Below are 11644 nucleotides of genomic sequence, written 5' to 3'. Positions count from 1 at the left end.
CTTTTTTTCACTGAAAATACCAAAGGTTAAAGGGACGTTATAGTAAGATGAAAATGCCAGTTAAAACATACCATTTCAAACAAACAAAACCACTGAAATTCACTAGTTATAGTTATTTCAGGTAACTATAACTCGCACCCTAAAGTAACTATAACTTCGCCCCAGCCATGCATAGTTGTGTCACCAGTTAATTCATTGCAAGTATTGCAGTGATGTTATGAATGATGTCATAAAAATGACACAAGTAATGTAATATGTGACGTAATTAGTTTCATGCGTGCGCTGTCCCTCTTGCTTTTACGCTTTTAGGCATTTCCTTCCTTGCTCTGAGTCGGAGTATAATGATGAAAAACAAGTCTCTAAAAACGGGTGCCAGTATAGACCATCTTTAAACACCTGTACAAATTAAACGCCGTGTATTGTTTGTGTGCGCGCGGGTATGTTTGACTGAGCAAATCATGTTGCCTTTCAACAACAAGGAATAACATGTCGCAAACACGTAGTAGAAAAGTAGGCAGGTGTTAGGCCTCAGCCAAAGATGCACGTACGTGGTCAGCATAAAACCGTGATTTTTTGGGGTGTGGGGGGAGGGGCTGGTGGTACTGCCCCTTTAAGAGTGACCTACAAGTCAGCCTGGGTATGTGCATGTCTGCCTGACAATGGCGCCTTTACTGGTGCTGCTGCTGCGGTATCTGGTTTCAGTGCTCCTCTCCAAGTGTGCCACCAGAGCTCGAGGCAGGCATTTTTTTCACCGCGTCTGCCATGGCAGCAAAAAACAGAGAATTCAGCTGAGATTATACCGAGGCTATTCCAGGATAAAAGCGTGTGTGTTCGAACACGGACAGCACCCCCTTGCTTGGTTTTAAAAGAAGCAACGTTGCTTGACAAGCCATGGTGCCCGTTGCTGCATAAAATGGGCTTCTCGAGAAGTGGGTGGTTTATGTGTATGAACGCAGCGGAATGGTGGCTCTAGGCGGCTGTCTACCCTCCCCCTCCACATGTGCACACGCAATCTGGCTGGCTGCTTTTCACCCTTTCATTTAACTCAAACCGCTTTCGGTAAGGCATGCTTTCCCTCCAAATGCCCTGCATCCCACACACATCGTTACATTAACTACTGTTTTAAGAAAGAAAGAATTCCATGTCACCGAGCATATAGTGCAAAACAGGCTGCTATTGAAAGGTGTAAGATTGGTTATTTTAGGTTTCCATACGTAGTTATGAGGGAATATTTACATGGCACTGGTGAACCCTGGCAAGATCTGAGTAGCTAACACCAACAGACTGATTATTAACACAAATATGTATCTGTCTGCCCTCCTGTCGCACAAATTTGACTTGGCCAGTGTTGTATTATTTATAAATATATATATATATATATATATATATATATAGAGAGAGAGAGAGAGAGAGAGAGAGAGAGAGAGAGAGAGAGAGTCGACTCTAGTTTTCAAATCTATATTTCTAAAAAAAAAAAAAAAAAGTTTATATTCTTGAAAGACAGAACTCCTTACACACGAAGAATTATATAGATAATGTGCGCAGTAGTAGGCTTAGTAATGATACCTGTAGCCCCCCTGCTAACTGGGGAGAGGGCAACTGTCATAGCCACAAGTGAGCCCTGCAGTCCCTCGCCTCACTCAGTTACACTGAATGTAGGTGCATTATTTATGGCCAGATCGTTTTAGATGGTGGCAGCAACACATTTAAACAACACTGACACAAAAACACATTTTAGCGACATAGCATTTAGCTCCATTGCAGTGATGCGCGCGGGGGAGGCGTGACCCACTTACTTTGTCTATTGAGCCGGGGAGCAGCCGGTCCAGTAGTTTGCACAGCACCACCCCATCCTTCAGGGACGACTGCAGAAACCCCTCGGGGTCCGAGATGGTCTTCTTGGGCGACTCCAACACCCCCAGTGTGATCAACCAGGTCACGGTCTGCTCCGCCGAATTCATAACGGCCCCAGGGCCCAGAGTGGGGCGCGGGCCCCTGGGAGCAGACGAGGGAAGCCCCCGAGATTTACTGGAACTGAAAACAGACCCCTTGACCTGCAGCGTTTGTCCGTCTCCTCCCCCGACTGCCGCCGCCGCCACCTGAAGGCTTCACGCTAGCGGCTGTCCTGACAGATCCCTCCTTCCCCATGCAGAAGGCGAGGCGGCGATGATCCTCACGTCCTGTAGGTCCAGTTCCCTTGGTCTCGTCCTCCTACCCCCCTCTTCTTCCTCCCCTCTCGGGTGTTTTTTTGGCTGACTGTCAAGTGCCTTTTCTCCCCGCCCCTCCTCCTCCAGTACACACACAAACCTGCAGTGCCGCTCCGCACAGCCCTCCTCTGCCGGCGCATGACATCACTGGCACTGTGAAAACACCCACTGCCACAAAGAAACCCCCGGCCTGTCATGCAGTCTTTTTTTCCTGCAGCTTGCCTTGTATTGTCAGCGCCTTCTGGGTCGCGGTGCTCTGAAAAACGTGAAGCGGTTTTGCGGTGTCTTCGGTCTCGGCATTTGCCTCCGATTTAACAGGCATCCGCCCGTGTGGGTGGGCAGTGAAAACGACGCGTTGGTTACATTTCATTTTTGTGGACCTGGCTATTTATATATTATTTATATCACACGTTCGGCTTAGTGACAGAGAGGTCAGTAGTTTTGCGTGATACCTGTACATTATCGTAATTAGTGACATCGTTTCTATGATTTATGCGTTTCTAGCAACGTGAAGACTACAAAATGTTTACCCGAAATATAAAAATTACATAATGTGTAGTATTTTATCTTACAGGCATGTTATCTTATAGCGCACTTTAGATCATTTCTACTGTTTCGGAGCGCTAATTGAGTGCACGAGTCTTCACAATATGGCTTCGGGGATTCCACCGCAGACTGGGATCTGATTTGATTTGGAAGGATGAGCTATGGGTGGCATATGAGCCAGTTCCTGGTTAAGCGAATGTGTATTATTGTAACCCATTGATATTTGAGGGTTGGGAACAGAGGGACTATAGCATATAGCTTCTAAATCTCCAGAGTCGCGTGGCTCTCCCTTTGCCTGGCACACAGACATGCGGGTAAGGCATCCGGTGGAAACGAGTGCAGATAAGATACTGTAATAAAATATTACTAGAACACACCAATAGTGTTATAGACTCTGTAATGTAGGGTTTTTGGCAGTCGGTCAGTCAAGTGAAAGTGGCCAGCACATATGCATATGCTCTTAGCCGCGCGTTCTTGCACAAACATTGCAACTTGCGGTACAACTTGCTGTAAGTTTCATTTTAACGCTGACCATCGCAGGACCCACATTGTACAAAGTTCTTTGAGGCGTAACAGAAGTGTGCACCTTCACTTTCATAACAGGAGACCCATAGACTTGCGCAGCCCTTTCTTTAATACAAATGGCACGTCACACATGTAGCACCAGTGGGCCCTGAAGGGGCGTTCCCTGATTTTGCAGATTGCAAAAGGAGGCATTTGGTGCCCGAGGCACAGTGTCTGAGGCTTGATGTGGGCTGTGTTTTTTTTTTTTTCCCATCAATGTTAAGGCCTGCTCTGCTTCTCTGAACTCGAGAGGATGCAGCAGCCCTTCCGACCCTACCACAGATTATCAGGGCCCATTGTCATGTATAAAATGAGAAATGGCCAGCCACAGCAGGCATGTGGTGTGTGCGCCTCCTCCCGCCCTGGCCTTAGAGTATGACAGGGAGGCCTTGCCACAGAAAATGCTGCTTTTGAGACCCAGAGCTTTTCCTCCCCTTGACAGGGGAGTGGTGGGGGCCATAAACGGAGTTCTGATTTTGCCCCCTTAGTGGATGGCTACACTCTTATTTATGGTGGCCTGGCGAAGCATCCTTGCTGCTCTACCAATCTCCCATCAAAAACCCAGAATTTAACCGGAAAGCCAACCACTGTCTTGCCTGTCTCTTGAGGATTTAGCAACACAAAAGGATGATGGACGGAGTGCTGAACAATGCAAACACTTGCCCCCAGTCACAGATTTGGGTTTAATCCATTGTTCTTTTGCTCACCATCCCACCCCAGTTTGGACCCAGCCATATGCAAATCAGTCTTGACCCTGCTCCCCATGGGAACAGTCCAGCCCGAACTGCCAAGCCAGGTCCTCCCTGGACCGGAAACAAGTATTCTGGGACCGTTTTCAGGGTACCACCCTTCATCAGCCAGGTTAGCTTGAATCCAGTGGCATAGCGAGCCTGGGACCCACGTGTGGGCATACCCTTCCCACTTAGGACAACTTTAGCAACACAAAAGGATGATGAACGGAGTGCTGAACAATGCAAACACTCACCCCCAGTCACAGATCTGGGTTTAATCCATCGTTCTTTTGCTCACCATGCCCCCCTAGTTGGGACCCAGACCTCCAGGCTTCATTATGGACAGTATAGATCCAACTAATCCTCTTTCTGAGAAAAATGGATTACGGCATTAAAACACTTGATAGGTACAGTAATACAAAAATGGAAGACATTTCAATAGAATGCACTATGTAGCAATTCAAATTGTATGCACCCTTTCTTTCTTTTTCTGTCTCTTTCAGCAACACCCTGCCCTTTCACTCCGTTGCACCAGTGTCTGCAGCTCACTTTATTCATCCTCACCGAGCACATCACTGTCCTTTTCTCACAACACACAGTGATTAATTTGTGCAGTTCGTTGGTAGTGGTTGGCACAAGCACTCGTGTTGGGCACTAAGGACTATTTTTTTATCATGAGATTTCGATCAGAGCAAGACAGTGAAAGGCAGAAAACAAAGGGACAGAATCATAGGAAAGCTCTAAAAAGATGGAAAAAAGAGAGGAAAATGAACCTGCAAGAGTGACCTAAAGAGACAGGAAGGGTGGCATGGTGAATGAAAGCTGGACAAGGTGGAATCAAGTCTTGGTACTGAGCTGCCCTGCATTTAACAACACATGAAAAGAGTCTACGTCTTTTACATTTAAACATTGAGTAGGTATTTGAATCTAGAAAGTACCTAGCCACTCTTCTTCAAATCTGATTTCAGAATTGACACTGCTCTCATCATTACTTCTCAACTCATGATTTCATCCCCAGAATTTCAGCTTTATAAATATCTATCATACCCTCGATTTTCAAAAGGAAGAGAATCACTGATATCACCTAAACTTTATTGCTCTATATACAAATACAATATATACACGTTTAAGACAGTCACAGTCTATTTACATTTTCATCATCTTTTTCGAAATCATATACCATCTAGTGCATGGCATATCTATTAAAATATTAAAAAAGGTATAATACTGTTCCAGGCACCACATTTAATTCACACACATCTACTGAGTAAGTCCTGGTAAAGGCAGACAAAAACAACAAGCAATATGAATTTCATCCAGTTGCACCCTCTCCCTTCCAGGCAGTTTGTCAACAATGATCAACTTTATATTTCCAAGTCTTGGCTCATCATCTGTTGCCTTCATCGGAGTATACTTGGATTATGGCCTAATAGACTGGAGGGGGATCCAAACATATGAGGGAGAGCATAAGATAATGAAGATTCTAGGACCTCAAGATGAGGAGAAGAGTGGGTGTCAGTGGAATAATTAATTTTTAAGTCGTGACCAATGTTACTCGCAATAGAAGCAATAAAAAGATTTCTTTATCATAAAGTTCTCCTAAAATTATCCCCCTTTCACTAAACAAATAATTGATGCTTTACAAAAAGGAGGTTACAATTGTCAAACGTGGACAACTTTTTTATTTTTGGGTGTCTGGACCTATTTTTGGTCCTAATCCAACCCTCCCTATTGTCATTTGAAGGTTGGGAGCAGATTGCCGATAAATTTTTAGAGTCATGTGGCATCCCCTTTGCCTGGCAGATAGACATGCAGGTAAGGCATTTTGTGGAAACAAGTGTAGTTCAGATATTTTGATAGCGTAATAGTGAGCACGGTGGCACTAAATCATATGGCATATCTGTGCTGTGCTCGCATGCAGTGATCCATCTAAATTGTACTAGCTGTTTGTTGGTGTGTTTGTTGCATTAAAGCCTTTTTAGTACCTGGGCTGTGCTGGATGAATGCAAGGTGCTCTCTCCTATAAGTTCAGTTGTGTTTTGTTTCTTAGTCGATAATACTGTTGGTAGTAGCATGATTCAACAATAATGTAACCGGCTTCTTGGGACATTTGCAACTCGCTCTGCCTTGGATCTTGAAATGTATCCCATGTTACCAGAATCCATCAATAGTGTTGTAAACACTGTAATATAGGCTTGTTGGAAGGTTGTCAGTCAAGTGTAAGTTGCAAACATATATAAATATGCTCTAAACTGCGCGCTCCTACACAAACAACGCAGCTTGCCATACAACCTGCTGTAAGTTTCATTTCAGTGCTGACCATCCCTGTACTTGTTTTGCACAAAGTTTCCTGGGGAACAACAGGCACGGGCACCCACTTTCTGCACCCCTGGGGCACTTTGGTATTACAGAAGGAGATGCATAGCCCTTTCTTTAAGACCGATAACAGGGGCACACATGTAGCATCAGTGGGTTCTAAAGTGGCGTTCCTTCATTTTGCATGACCCCACACAAATGAAAGACACATTTTCCTTCTCCCTCGAGTTGTATTCTGGATGAGGGCCCAGAGGCAAAGAGGCCACTAAGAGACGCACTGACTGTGCACCACAAAGCAGTGGTGCACAGTCATTGCACCCCTCTAGGAAGATGGAAGGGGGTTCCATGGATTGGCTCCCCAGATACTCCCTTGCAGCCATGTGGAGTCACTCACCTTACCCGGATGCAGGTGGATCTCTGTCCTCCATGAATGTGTGGGCTGGTGACTACCTCACTGAGAAATACGGTGTGCTTTTTCATAAGGCCCTGCTTTGGGGCTCCATAAGTTCACAACTGCTCTGGGGACCGCTTATTATCAGTTACAGGCGACACTGTCTTTCTTTGCACCCAGCACACCTAGTTAAAGGCACAGCTCAAACAGCAGGAGTGTTGGAATAGGAGTGTGGGGGTGCTGCAACACCCCACAATTTTATTTGCAGAAGATCAGCAAGAGAATGAGCCATAACAACTATTTTTAAGTGTTTGTGTTTATCTTGTCCTGTTTCCTGTGAGTTCAAAGGCAGAGGTCAAGTGTGAGTCAATGTCTGCCAATAAATTGCTGTTTATTTAACTCGGAGATTAGTGTTTATTTTTCATTTTGCGGGTTGCAAAGTAAGGCAATTTTGTAAAATGAAATAAATCACAAACTTGCTGGGATGCATGTGAAAAGAAAGGCTTTAGGATAACAAATACATCCTAACACACATTAAGACTTAAATACGTGTAAAGGAATTTTACAACTATTTGAAAATATATAGGCAGCAAGGGAAGCACAAATGGGGCCCAGTGTTGTTTTCCAATTCTGAAGTGTGATGGAAACAAAGATCAAAACATAGACACTTTCTTGTGTAGTGTGCAAATGATGAAAATGCGCAGACATCCAATTTCCACACGTTAAAGTTACTGTGTCATACAGGTTTAGCAAGAAAACTGCATGTGTGGTGCACATGTAGTAGCCATTTCAAGAGGCCATTTGATTTGGATATTTTCTCTGTAAATAGCAGTAAATTCCCGCATCACGCTTTAGTTATATATTGAGGCTAGTGTAGTCCAAACAGCACCACTGGACTAGTACTGAACTCTATCACTTCAGTGATGTAATAGGGACAGCGTCACCCCCAATCTGAACAATTTTCCAGCACCACTGTGTGCCCTTAGTGTAATACGTCCCTTGGTTGGGAGGTTGGTAAAAATGCCTCTCCCACATGACTTTCAGCTGCCAGTCAGTTATGCCACGGCTTGGGCATAAGGAAGGTGGTCACCCGTGTTAAACAGCAGGCTATTTTTGGGTAACCCCATCTCAGCAGTGCTACTTCCCATTTTAGGAAAAAACCTGCGCAAACAACAAATAGAACACTTGTAAGACCTCTAGACACATGTCTTCTGTGCAGGGAATCAGACTAGGTCAATCTGAATTGGTCTCATGAGGAGCATTAAAACACGGGGCTGCAGCGCCATGGACTTTCTAATCTGGGGGGTCAGTTCTGAGCATGACAACATGGGGCTGCCTCACAAAGGACTTTTTAACCTAAAGAGTCTTATGGGTATAGGTGGATCTTGGAGTTTTTTTTATCCTCATTGTTCTTATTGTAATAGGTGGATCTCTGCGCCATTACTTCTCCAGATGGCCTGTGACTGCTAGCTTGTTGAAATAGATGTAAGGGTGTGAGATTGAAGTGTTCTATGTCAGACTGGCTACAGAAGCCTCACATGGAAAAATAGGCAAGGAAGTAAGGCAGGGTAACAATTGAATGAAAACGTACGTAGGTGCACATGTATTTGGGGAGGCTATAAACAGACAGTGCTGGGGATGTGTTGGATTCATTTTTTGTTTGGCTGAAAGGCTTTGGACTAAAAAATCAACATAGCATCATTCCATCTGACCACCTAGGCATCTACTCTTCTGGTGCTCTCAGTCATGATGATACAGTGACTCAGTGTTAGACCTGACAGCCTTAGGGTGTTCTTCCCCCAAATCATTGCCTGCCTCCCTCCATTTTTCTGTTCTCGTTTTTGCTGGTTTTAGGACTCTGCATACTTTACCACTGCTAACCAGTAATAAAGTGCATGAGCTCTCTCCCCTAAACATGGTAACATTGGCTCCTACCCAATTGACATATCTAATTTACCTATAGGTCCCTAGTAAAGTGCACTATATGTGCCCAGGGTCTGTACATGAAATGCTACTAGTGGGCCTGTAGCACTGATTGTGCCACCCGCATAAGTAGCCCCTTAACCATATATAAGACCTGCAACTGCAAGGCCTGTGTGTGCAGTTTTACTGCCACATTGACTTGGAATTTAAGACCCTTTGCCAAGCTTTAATCTTCCCTTTTATTACATATAAGTCACCCTTAAGTTAGGCCCCATGTGTCCCGCAGGTGCAGTGTATTTAAAAGACAGGATATGTACCACTAAGATTCACATGTCCTGGTAGTGGAAAAAAAACTTCCCAAAGTCGTTTTTCACTATAGGTAAGCCTGTTAATCTCATAGGCCAGCATTGGGAATTCCTTACTATACTTTCAAACTCTAATTTCTGGTCTCAAAGGAGTAGCTACAACATGTTTCTTATCTTTGGAATGGTAATGATAAATTATCTTTGCTGGTAAAGTTAGATTCAACATTAATATTTTAGAAATGCCACTTTTAGAAAGTAGGCATTTCTCTGCTCTTACTGCTCTAAGTGCCTTACAGCCTGTCTCCAATCCACATCTGGTCTGTGCGGAGTGACAGCTCCCCTTGTGCATTCCGTCCAGACAGCCATAAACACAGGCTACTCATCTGCTTCTGCATTCATATGCATACTGATGGGTCTTCCTAGGCAGGAAGGGTAGAGGGGCTGTCACTTACACTTCAAAGAGTAGTGGCCTAACCATATAAAGGACTGATAAATCCTACAGATCTTCTGGCAGACAGGACTGGACTGAAAGGGGAACTGGTGCACTTCAAGGCCACTCTTTGAAGTCTCCCTCACTTCAAAGGCATATTTGGGTATAAGTACTGGGTGTATGCCCCTATCAAATCTGACACTTCTGGACCTGGAACTAAACCTCTGTCAGAAGCACTACTGTGCTCCACAAAGAACTCACCTGGACTTCTTTTCTATGTGTTGCCCTGCTGCTCTATGACCCCGCTGGAAGGACTCTGCCTTCTCATAAGAGTGATCTTCAAGGGCTTGCTGGCTTGCCCCCTGTTCTCCTGCCGTCTCTGGGAAATCAAAGACTGCCCACAACTCTCCTGGTGCTGCTGGACTCTGAGTCTCACCCTTGCCTGAGGTGCCCCCTCCAATCTCTGGGCCTCAAAAGAGGGTTCTGCAGCTGAAGTCTGGCAAAATCGATGCATACCCCCAAGCGTGGTACAAAAATCGACGCATTGTCCTGTGTGCGGCAGAAAAATCGACACCTCACCGCAAGTGCGACAGAGAAATTGGCGCATCGCATCTCCGCCGATGACACTGTGGCTGTCTGACAACAACGCATCACTTTTACCTCAACGGAGCCTGCAAATGATGCAGTGACCAGACTGCATGGAGAGTACAACTCATCGTCCCACGCGACCTCAAATAACCTTTTGACCGCTAGTGACTTCAAAGCACTGTTTTCACATTTAATCTTTAAAAATTCATATCTCGACTTCCACTGGATGGATTTTTGTCATTTTGCCATTGTGGTTAGCTAGCTGTGTGTTTTGTTTGGATCAACATAACCTGTATTGGAGAAGATAAGGACTTCATGTATTCAGCTCACTGGCTCCAGCCAGTTCACATAGGTCAGCCTGTGACCTGACAGAAGAGGTACCTTAACAAAGAATGTAACTAAAGGTCCGCCTGCACATTTTTTATATCCTGTGAAGGGCTCTGGCAATAAAGGTGGAGACCCAACAACAGCCACTGATTTTCTGACGGACTGCCAGGAAATTACGCACTTTCCGTTGGTAGCAGTGTGGCATCTTGCCATGACCAAAGAGTCACAGGAATTGTGAGTATTATGGGATGTCTGTTATCTGAACTGTACTTGAAGCAAAATGTACTTGGACTTGAATGGTGTTCTCTAAAATGTAAAATGGTTGGTCTGGCACCAACTGCCACTATCTAGAAATATAATTTGACTCTGTGAGCCAGGATGCATGCTGCTGCTTTGACATAAAGAAAAAGGAACTAGACTGCCTGCAAACCTTGGCCTCATCCTATTCAGCTCAAAAACTAAAGACCCAGTTACTTTAAGTGCTGAAACGAGGACTGTCAAACCTAGTGATAGCAGCCATTGTATGATGATGATGGTGATTATTACATACATATAAAGCACATTGGTACTGAAGGCATACCCTCCAAGATATGCAGTAGATGCCACAAACAGATTATGCAGAAGAAAAATGTAAAGTTTTAGCTATTTTTGCAGAATAAATCATTTGTTTGCTGACGGAAAGGTAGAGGAAACTAACTCCAGAGCTTAGTCACAAGGAAGGAACATATGCTTCCTCCAAATCTGAATTTCGTGCATTTTAGAGATACAGAACAGATTGCCAGGAGTAGAACACAGAGAACATGAAGTTCTATAAGAAATTAGGTGACCTTGCAATTACATCAGTCCCTATTTAAAGAATGCTCCGTGGCAGAAATATAAATACTTTAAAGCCATTGAAATGCCCATAGCAGCAGTGCGATAAAAGCTCAGCGGGGAGTCCTAGGATGGTATAGGTAGCAAGGGCTTTCTTTCACTTGCTGGAAAAGACGATGGAAAATGCATGTTAGAAATAACTAACAAAGTACAAACAAGAACATTTTCTCATTAAGAGAACGAGTTTCGCTACTGCAGTGGAGCACTTGGTTGGAGTGGACTTGTTCGCTAATTGAAAATTATTTGGTATCAAGGAATGTATGTCTGAAGCAACCTTCTGTGCAGGACTTTAATCGATTTATGAGTCCATTAGCCTTAATGTGCTCAGAAATTGAAAACGTGTTATTCATTTTGATATATTAAAAAATGGGACATATCGATAAATCAGTAGTGAATACTAAGTTGCAATTGCATCGGTATCAAAAAGAGTGATATAGCAAGCA

General features: G+C 44.3%; 1 protein-coding gene across 2 annotated transcripts in view; it reads right to left on the bottom strand.

The window, feature by feature from the left end:
• The window catches only part of ARHGEF7 (Rho guanine nucleotide exchange factor 7), an 832785-nt gene extending 830428 nt beyond the window's left edge, over nt 1-2357 (bottom strand). For both annotated transcript variants that reach the window (XM_069205130.1, XM_069205127.1), the window contains exon 1: nt 1797-2357. In XM_069205130.1, the coding sequence (XP_069061231.1) occupies nt 1797-1961 (165 nt within the window). In that variant the 5' untranslated portion in view covers nt 1962-2357. The remainder of the gene's footprint in view (nt 1-1796) is intronic.
• Nucleotides 2358-11644: the final 9287 nt, after the last annotated feature.

The sequence above is a fragment of the Pleurodeles waltl genome, chromosome 8 (genome assembly GCF_031143425.1).
Source record: "Pleurodeles waltl isolate 20211129_DDA chromosome 8, aPleWal1.hap1.20221129, whole genome shotgun sequence".
NCBI lineage: Eukaryota > Metazoa > Chordata > Amphibia > Caudata > Salamandridae > Pleurodeles > Pleurodeles waltl.
This window is presented reverse-complemented; position numbering and strand designations above follow the sequence as displayed.